Source organism: Olea europaea, unplaced genomic scaffold (assembly GCF_002742605.1).
Source record: "Olea europaea var. sylvestris unplaced genomic scaffold, O_europaea_v1 scaffold343, whole genome shotgun sequence".
Lineage (NCBI taxonomy): Eukaryota > Viridiplantae > Streptophyta > Magnoliopsida > Lamiales > Oleaceae > Olea > Olea europaea.
Window position 1 is genome coordinate 66717 of NW_019253349.1, and position 9456 is coordinate 76172.

The 9456-nt window shown below is 35.6% G+C and overlaps 1 protein-coding gene across 1 annotated transcript in view; it reads right to left on the reverse strand.

Moving 5' to 3' along the window:
• Nucleotides 1–1973: 1973 nt before the first annotated feature.
• The window catches only part of LOC111386147 (ER membrane protein complex subunit 1-like), a 15566-nt gene continuing 8083 nt past the window's right edge, over nucleotides 1974–9456 (reverse strand). Inside the window, exons 5-12 of the mRNA XM_023010601.1 lie at nucleotides 9070–9185; nucleotides 8183–8990; nucleotides 6950–7681; nucleotides 5462–5683; nucleotides 5228–5323; nucleotides 4955–5149; nucleotides 3395–3508; nucleotides 1974–2517 (exon numbers count right to left, since the gene is read on the reverse strand). Of these exons, the coding sequence (XP_022866369.1) occupies nucleotides 2257–2517; nucleotides 3395–3508; nucleotides 4955–5149; nucleotides 5228–5323; nucleotides 5462–5683; nucleotides 6950–7681; nucleotides 8183–8990; nucleotides 9070–9185 (2544 nt within the window). The 3' untranslated portion in view covers nucleotides 1974–2256. The remainder of the gene's footprint in view (nucleotides 2518–3394; nucleotides 3509–4954; nucleotides 5150–5227; nucleotides 5324–5461; nucleotides 5684–6949; nucleotides 7682–8182; nucleotides 8991–9069; nucleotides 9186–9456) is intronic.

The following is a 9456-nucleotide window of genomic DNA, read 5'->3' on the forward strand; positions in this document are numbered from 1 at the left end:
CCTAGATGTGAGGTATTTTTTTTCTCTGTATATACGTGAAAATCTAATCAGAGTTTTTTCTTGGATATGGCTAAGAAGTTTATATTTTTGTTGAATATTTGCTTTCTCGTGGATTTATTTCTTATTTTCTTCAGCTATATATATATATAAAGTTTATATTTTTGTTGGATATTTGCTTTCTCGTGGATTTATTTCTTATTTTCTTCGGCTTTATTTAATGTAATATATATATATATATATATATTTTCGAATGTGTAAAAATTAGCTAGATATTTCTTTCTTTACCTTATCTACTTGAGAAACTTAAATTTTTCGATCATTACTTTTTATATTTAATGAGGCTTACAAGAGTTTACTTTGGGTAATGTTGGAGTCCTTTTGATCCAGTTAGTAGTGTTTACATTTCTGTTGTTTGTGTTTGTAAAGAGAATTGTTGATTTGTTCAGTAGTTCAAAGATACATGTATCATCCATTTATAATTCCTTTAAGCAGAAAAAATGTGCTCAACCTATAAAGAGAAAAGAATTAAAAAGAAAAAGAAATTTACAATATGAACAAAACAAACTTAAAAAAAATTATGTAATTAAACAAATTAAAGTTACAAAATGAAATAAAGAATATATTAATATTATTTAATAAATTTGTAAAGAAAAAGAATTAAAAAAAATTTCAAATCCAAAATAAAAATATATATAATATGAACAAAACAAATTTAAATAAAAATAAGTAAAAAAGTACTATCTGTGAAAGGAGAGAGACTGTCCTTCCAATGAATGGAAATTTTATTTTATTTTATTTTATTTTAAAAAAATTTTGTTCATATAATAGATAAATTTTTTTCTATTTAATTTTTTTCAAATTCTTTTCTCATTGAACTTAATTTTTTTAATTACTGTTTTTCTCTCCTTCAAATGACAATTTTTTTTCTATTAAAAATTGTCAATTTAAATTTGCTGATCGTAAAATTATTTTAATTTTTCTACTGATTGAAATTATTGATTAATTTATTTTTAAAACTTTTTTGTTCGTATTATAGATAATTTTTTTTTCTATTTAAATTTTTCTCTCTTTATAATTGAACTTAATTTTTTCAATTACTGCTTTTCTCTCCTTCAAAGGGAAAAAAAAATTTTATTCAAAATTTTTTCAATATAAATTTGTTTGATTTAAAATTATTTCAATTTTTTCTACTGGTGAAAATTATTGACTTTCTTTGTACAAAGTTGAACTGTTCATTTTTATCATTACTATATTGAATCATTCAATTTCAAAATTAATATCACAAATAGCTTGCCTCAAATGATTATTTTTATAAATAACTGATTCACTTCTTCTTTAAACACTAAACTCATATCATCATTAAAAACGTTAATATACGTTCAAAATAATCATATCCGTGCATTGCACAAGCGATAAACTAGTTTTAAATACACGTTGGAATTCACACAACACCCACGCTACAACCAAGCCCTAGATATTGCCGACCAATCAGCAACCATTCCGCCTAAAAGCAAAACCCATAGCTGATTAAACATAAACCGAACAGAGTTCTAGTCATTATTTGAGCTCAATCAAGAACCTAAATCCTACTCATAACGAGAAATCAATGCAGTCGAAGAAACCCAAAATCTTTTCCACCATTCCGTTCAACAGCTGACAAGCCTACTCACCATGCCTTTCTTCTCAAACAGCATTTGATTTTACATTAACTTAGCCTCCTCACACTCCCTGTTAAAACATATCCCACCAACATCGAGTTCTATTTAACTTCATCAAACATTCTCCAAGCATCACTTATTTTACCACACTGTTATAATTTTCAATTCAGTTTTTCCTAGTATTTCGGTTCTTTGTGAAATTCAGTAATTGATTTAGGAGCTGCAAACTATGTTCATTAAGGATCTAGTTGAACTCTCAAAAAAAGAATTGATCGAACCGACCCCTAAATTTCTGAAAACATCAGATGCTTATGATGTAATAATGACTGAAAAGAGTAAATTCCCAAACAACAATTTCCATGTTCAATAATAGAATAATCTTAGAAGACAAGACAAAATCTATAGAGCCTGAGCCTACCGTGCAAGTGTAATCAGTTGCTCAATTCTCTGCTCAACATTCTAAATTTACAACACAGGGCACATATATTTTTTACTCATTCGAGACAAAATGAAACAGATTCGGGAGCCAGGTGAAAAAGATTAACCAGGTTACACCTGGTGAATCAAAAATGCAATAGGCTGGGGATACAACTTCAACTCACCTCCATTTCTCCTGCAGCTCCTTTTTTTCCGACCATACCCATGTTACAAAAATTGCTATGACAAGGCCAACAATCGTGATCAGAAGCAAAGCATAACTGAAATCCTCCGTTAGAGAATCATAAGTCCTCGAAGGTGCAAGCCGGGTGAAAAACAGATCCACTCCATAGGCGAAAACAAGGGTGGTCGACTCCAGCTTAGCAGGAACGGTTGTGATACCTCTAAGGCCTTCCACTTTAAGAGCATGCGTCACGTAAGACTGCAAAAACAGACAAGGGATCAGTATGAATATATTGAAATGGTTCCAAACGAAAGAAAGAAATTAGTTAAGGTCAACAAAATGGACCGAGTTACTGTTGGACCTTTATTTAGGCATGAAATGGACCGAGTTACTGTTGGACCTTTATTTAGGCATGAAAGCTGATCACCTTAGAGTCAACCCCTTATCAATTATTCAGTCAAGTAATCATAACAATGAGTATAGGCATTAATATACATTTTGTTGACAAAGAATATCTCCTATGTTAGCTAGATGGAATTTCTACATGTTTCAAATGTTCTGAATTAGGTGGATAATTTAGTGCGAAATTTTCTATAGCATGTAGTTGTTGCACCAAAGACTAACTAAAAGTATGTTTGACAAGTGCTTATAAACATGTTTATAAATACTTGTTAAAAGTCAAACCGTATTTTTTCCACATTTCATGGGACCCACAAGTACCATCTATTTATCCACCACTCAATTTACATCTGTTTGTAAACAAAACTGTTTATAAACACCTGCCAAACATGTGCTAAAATGTTAAGCCAAAATTGCAGTGGGAAAATTATAATTCAATCCCAACATTTTCTTACTCCTTAGTCAACATCTTTGTACTCGAGATGTCTACAATCTTGACAATCGTTCCATTAAATTCTACACATGATGCATGGGTCAGTTTGAAAATCAATGATTGCTACCCATATTTGCACTAACACGTGTATCATCAATGCATCTAAAGTATATATACTGCAAATTTGGTTTATATTAATTTATGCATAATTCATAACACAGAGATATATACACACAATTCTGGACTAAATCATTGAGTGGTGGTTATTCCTGAGTCAAAAAACTTAGAGGAAACTGTTTTCACCTGTGGAATAATTGGCAACGAATCAGTTAGCGGGATAATTCCTTCTTCTTTCTCAGCTTGCGTAGGGTTGATTGTTCTCCGGGGATCTAAAAAGCGCTTGTCAAGAGCTAAAACCTGTAGTGTTGACATATAAAAACCTATACGCGATCAGCATTGATTTAAGCAACAATCCATATACCATATAGTTTTCCTAAAATTCTAAAAACTGGACCAGACCCGCCAGTTCAACTGGAAAACTGGTTCGGTTATGGCCTAAAACCGCTTAGATAATATCTGCAAGAATATTGGCCAATTGACTGGTTCACCAGGTACCGGTTTTGGCGGTTTTGCCAGGTAACCTTTTTCTTATCTTAAAAATGATTTTGAAAAAATTAGTCTTGCAGGCCTACAAATCTTTTAAATTCCATCTCTTTGGCACACCAAATTTTTACACATCTTCCCTGCCTTTCTATATAGAAAACAATGTGGGATAGCACAAGGGAAAGTTAGATCTCTAGCTTAAACTCTAAAGCAATATCTTAAAACTAGATTTATAATTTTAAAACTTGATTATTTTTTGCTTAATGTAAAAAACAATGTTTTGTAACAAATATAAATATTGTTACTTGAAAAATTGCAGTACAAAAATCTAAAGCCCAAATAAATAGGGAAAATTGCAGTCACAGTACCTATCTTTTAATTTAGTAGCAGATTTTTCCCCAACCTTTCATTTGTGACTGCCATACCAAGCCTTGTGAAAAATCACTGGTCCAATCCAAATTGACGATTTCCATCCATTTGACCTTTAGTTGATCATTTAAAAAGAATTGACCTCTTTTGACTAATGTATAGAGGGTAAAATGGTACTTTTATATTATTTCACACAATAAAATAAAATTAAATTAAAAAAGGAAAATCTTCTCCAACCTTCCACCTTCCAGCCCCCAAAATCGATGGCACCATCGCCATTTCCACCACGTGAGCCAAAGCAAAGTGTCAGAGTTTTCACCTCGGGTGGAGGCTCCACATTTTTAGGTTCTCCACAACCCCCCCCCCCCCCCCCCCCCCCCCCCCCCCCCCCCCCCCCCCCCCCGGCCAACCCCAAAACCAAAAATCAGGAACACTTCATCTTCCCGATTAACAAAATTTACAAAAATTCCCAGCTGAAGGGGGACACCAATACATATGCTGCCTCCCCGCAGTCCTGGGATATACACCAACCGAGTTGACTCTCAATCCCAACACCCAACACAATTTTTTGACAATCAGGCCCAAGCAGAGGCAGCCTACTCTCACTCGGGTGTAAGACTATTCTGTTCAGTCCACAATATCCCACCTATTCGAAGCTCAACTCCTCACAATCTTGCCCGATACCACCGAAACCCACCAGTTTACCTACAACCACTAAAACGCCAAAACCACCAAAACACCTACAACCACCGTCGCCTGCTAGGGTCCACATGAGGGATGCTCAATTGGAAAGTTTTCTTGTTCCTCCNAGTGACAAAGGAAGGTGACATAACAGGAGCAGAAGAAAAATGCTAAAAATGGATATGAGGACAAGTAATTGCAAAAGTTGACCTGGTCTCCAATTGTGCCAAGAAGGAGCTGCTTGGAAGTTATGCCTTTAGCCGTTGATGTTACTGCTAGTGTTTTCACGGAATGCGTGAAAAAATAAGATTGTGACTTGGTGATAACTTCTGGGCGCGAGTAGGCTGTGATAGGTGAAGTAAGATTATGCTTCCCAAGAAGAAGCTTCAAAATGTCTTTGTTGTCCTGCATATGGAAAAAGCTTTAGATATCACAGAATATGGGGATACTTGCGAAATGCACAAGATCTGTATGAAGAAATACCAAACGAGATTGATCATATATCTCTATGACAGACATCTCATATCGATGTGCCTTTAAATTGAAATAGTGGTAGACAACCCAATTCTCGCTAAAGACCTTCAGAGGAAGTAAATATTGGATGTGAATATTCAGATTTTACATAAATAAGAGAAGATTTCTCAGAAAAGTCAAAAGGAACAAGCATTATTTTCTATTGTTTTTTCATTGAAGGATGAAAGGAAAGACAAGACTTACTGCTTGGACAGGGCCTTGTGAACCATGATGGGTCATGTGGTGCAGTATACGACCAGTCACGGTATCAATTACATAAACAACTAGCCATGACTCCTCTGGGGTGACAGAACCAGTGGGACCGACAGCTTTAGGTGAAACAGTAGCCAAAAAAAGCAAGTTTTTAGATATATATTTATACATGACTTCCTGATCAGAAGTCACCTTTGCTTGAGTATGAACAGCCTGAAGAGGATGAGAAATCAAAGAAAACAATCAAAATCACCATAATATACAGTAAAATACACCAACAAAACTGTAACATACTAAGATACTATTGAAAACAAAGGTTACACAGAGAAACATTCCACAGATGGAGAGGTGTTTTGGCTAGACAAGATAAGAACTTCTGGCACATGTATTCATTATGCATACAACAATGAACAAAAAAAAAACTCCGGCTACATTACTTCGTAGCCGGTTCGAAGCCCCAAGGAAAGAGAAAGCTTGTGGTAGGTTGAAAACCAAGTTATATAAGATATTAAATACTTTAACATTTAATTAAACCAAACCAAAGGTATAATACTTGAATGCTTGATACAACCAATATGCCCTCCCACCAGAAGCACCAGGGATGTTATACATAAATTGATCCATGCAGAAATTCACTAGGAAACCTTGACTTTGATGCGGTCTATGTTGACATAATAAAATAAAATAAAAAAAGTAGAGGATAAATAGCTAATTTATAACAGTGCCACGCTCACTAAAAGCTTATTTTCGATAACATTAAAATCAGCACTAAAGATGAAAGGAAACGCAGGACTCAGCATTAAGCCTTCTGCCAATGCTTAAACTTCAAATTACAATACCCACAAAACAGGAAATAGTAGTGAGACCCAATAAAGAACACCACTTGCTTCTCCAAACTTCACACTACAAAAAATATCTCATATCAAGACATCAAATTGAATTTGACCTCATGGAGTCTCACCAACAAACAGTCTACAGCTGCACTACGGAAAGGCACAGAAAACAACTTATGACATTACTGTAAGAAGGTGGGAAGTTATTCTCCTTTCTGGTTTCAGAATTCCAGAAAAAGAAAGATGATCTTGAAGTTTTCATAAAGCAAGCACTCTTGTCCCAAATGCTACACTCCTAGTGATTATTCAAATACACTAGCAATTTTTAACAGTTCTCGGGGTAGGGTATTTAAACTGTAAACCAGAGTTGAAAAAATAGCCAGAAAGTCGGTGAAATAAACTAGGCTATCTTTTGGGTGAGAAAAGAATTTTACCGTTGCGGGTATACAGTTCAAGTAGTTCAGTTGGCAAGATTGTGGATATAGGTGTAACCAAGAAAAGGAACTACTTAACAAATTTGTAGATCCACATTGTCCTCCTTCACAAGCATTGTATCTTTACTCTCTTAAGAAAAACTGGACAGTGAGCGCATTGGTCCAACGTTGCACATTCTAAACTAAAAGGAAAGGAATGAATAAACAAGCACCTCATTTAAATCTCTGGTTACAGTTGCAATGATCTTTTCTGATTCTGATGGTAACACGATTGACCAGAGATCCCTTGTGTTGAAACAGTAACTATCTGCAATCTCAAGAATGCAGTTTTTCTGCACTGCATGACCCTTTAAAATCCCCTTGTCAACATCAGCTGAATACCAATATATATTTCCTAATTCACGCAGAAATATATCAAGAGCCTCAGTAGTTCTGGGGTATAAGCGAGCTTGCAGGTTAACATCCAGCAGCAAATGCAGACGTTGTTCCACTGAATCAGTAAAAGGCAGTGGAATAACACGTGTAATTGAATGGGCGGGTCCCATACGATTGCGCTCCTGCCCTGTGTATGTGTCAACAATGGAGAGAACTCCAGGGGAATCTGTACTATGATCACATCTGCCAACAACAAGAACTGAGGGATTTTCATCCAATACGTGATGATGGGGATCCTGCCATTGATGTAAACTAAGCCCTCTGGGATTTTGACACGTTTCAGATTTACGAAGAGAATCCAGTAAGAGAGACCACATAATTCTTCCATCTCCTGTGTGCAGTGCAAAAAGTTTTCCAGCTCGAGTAAGTACTATAAGTAGCTTTCGAAACCCATTGTGGTCTCGGGTCATCTTGCTTTTCTCAGAGCTTTGTAACCTCATTTTCTGTATTGCTGCAATATCATCAGGGGTTGCTATCATAAGAGTTCCTTTGAGTTTCAGGAGATGCCCCTTTCAAAGAATAGCATAACAAAGATACAGTCAATTACATCCAGTTTGTAAACGAACATGATAAGGAGCTACTAGCAAAAGCAATGGTAAGGTAAATAAATTTCCTCTTCTTTTTAGGGTAAGTTCCAGCCAGACATAGTCCAGTATGTCTCTGTCTATGTTTGAACATTCAGTCTCAGCAAATAAAATAAGAGACTAAGACCTATTAAATGGTTCTTAGAAACCACATGATGAGCACAATTTAATTTACAAAACTATGTCACATGATCTCAAAATTAAGGAGTCATAACTCAACAATAGTTTCATTTCAACGCAACCATACCCAATCCTCAGGGAAAACAAAAAATCTTATGCAATATTTGATATGATTATAAATCCAAAATGATAACTATTCTTCTTTTATTTTGGAGCTTAATTATAGAAAATAATAGAAACTATAATGCCCTAAAATATCACGAGGCAATTGGAATATCCTTAAACGGAACTTCATTGAGGTCCTACCTTAAGCCATTCAAACAGGTTGTGCTCAACTTTTGCGACAGATACACCATCCTTTTCAACTGGTAATTCTGATGCTATTACATCTGTAACAGAAGCTAGACCATCTTCCCTACTCCAGACAATCTCACCTTGCTGTAACAAGAATAGTGAATGGTCCTCCATGACAATCAATACCCTGAATCCATTAGACCTGTCCGTTCGGGCATAAGTATTGACAAAAACCTTGTGCGCAATTCCTCTTTGATAGTCCATCTGAATAGTCTCCTGAAGTAAATTGCTTTTCCAGTCATCACCACGCTTCACTGTTAGAATTATCTCACCATCTCCCTGCTGAACTAGTCCAAAAGCTTGTTGGCCTTCGGAAAGATAGAGAGACTCAGTAACTGCGGTTGAGCGACCAAACGTGTCCACTACCTCTAACTTGCCTTCATTTGTCACCTTAATGAAGACAATGGACTTATTTATCTCCAAAGCAAACATTCCTGGAAGTTTAGTAGGTAGCATAACTGCTGCCCCTGAAAAATCCCTATCAAGCTCTGACACGTGCGTCTGGTGAAAGCTAATTGCTCCGCCCTGGAAGTGTACTGCAACTAAAACTGATCCAGTCGTATCCAGTGTCACTGCTATATCACTTGTTATAAATGACAAATCCCCAGAGAAACCAGCAGGGAATACCATGCTGCTATGCTTCAGCAGCTCGCCAGTCTTAACATTGATTTGATAAGCATCAAACTGAGCCAAACCAACTAAAACTACTGCATATATTATGTCAGTACCATCAGGGTAAATTAACTGTTGAATGTTGCCACTGCAAAATGATAGAAACACACGAAATCAGTGTTAGGATGTATTAGACAGAAGAAAATAGAGTTTATAAGGGTTCAAACCCTTCAGATGTCAACTCCTTCTTCCAGATAACTTCGCCATCAATGCTTGCAACAGCATAAAGGCATCCACTACCATAAACAAAGACCACATCGTCCTTTCCAATCTTCAAATTTGCCTGCACCAAACCACAGTATACAATTATATTTCTGAATATCTTTTGCATAAAGTGTTCTTAAAAATTAAATATCAATAGGAGAGTCATTATGATGCAGGACGAATTAAAGAATAGAAAGAAGAAGCAAGAAAGAGAGGAGAACCGGAGAGAATGGGGAAGAAACCGGAGAAGAAGCAGAAATTCATGGGGGGAGGGAGGGGGAACAAACCACCAAAATATTCTTCAATTCATCAAAAAACTAAAGAAAATTACAAGGTAAATTAGATTTAAA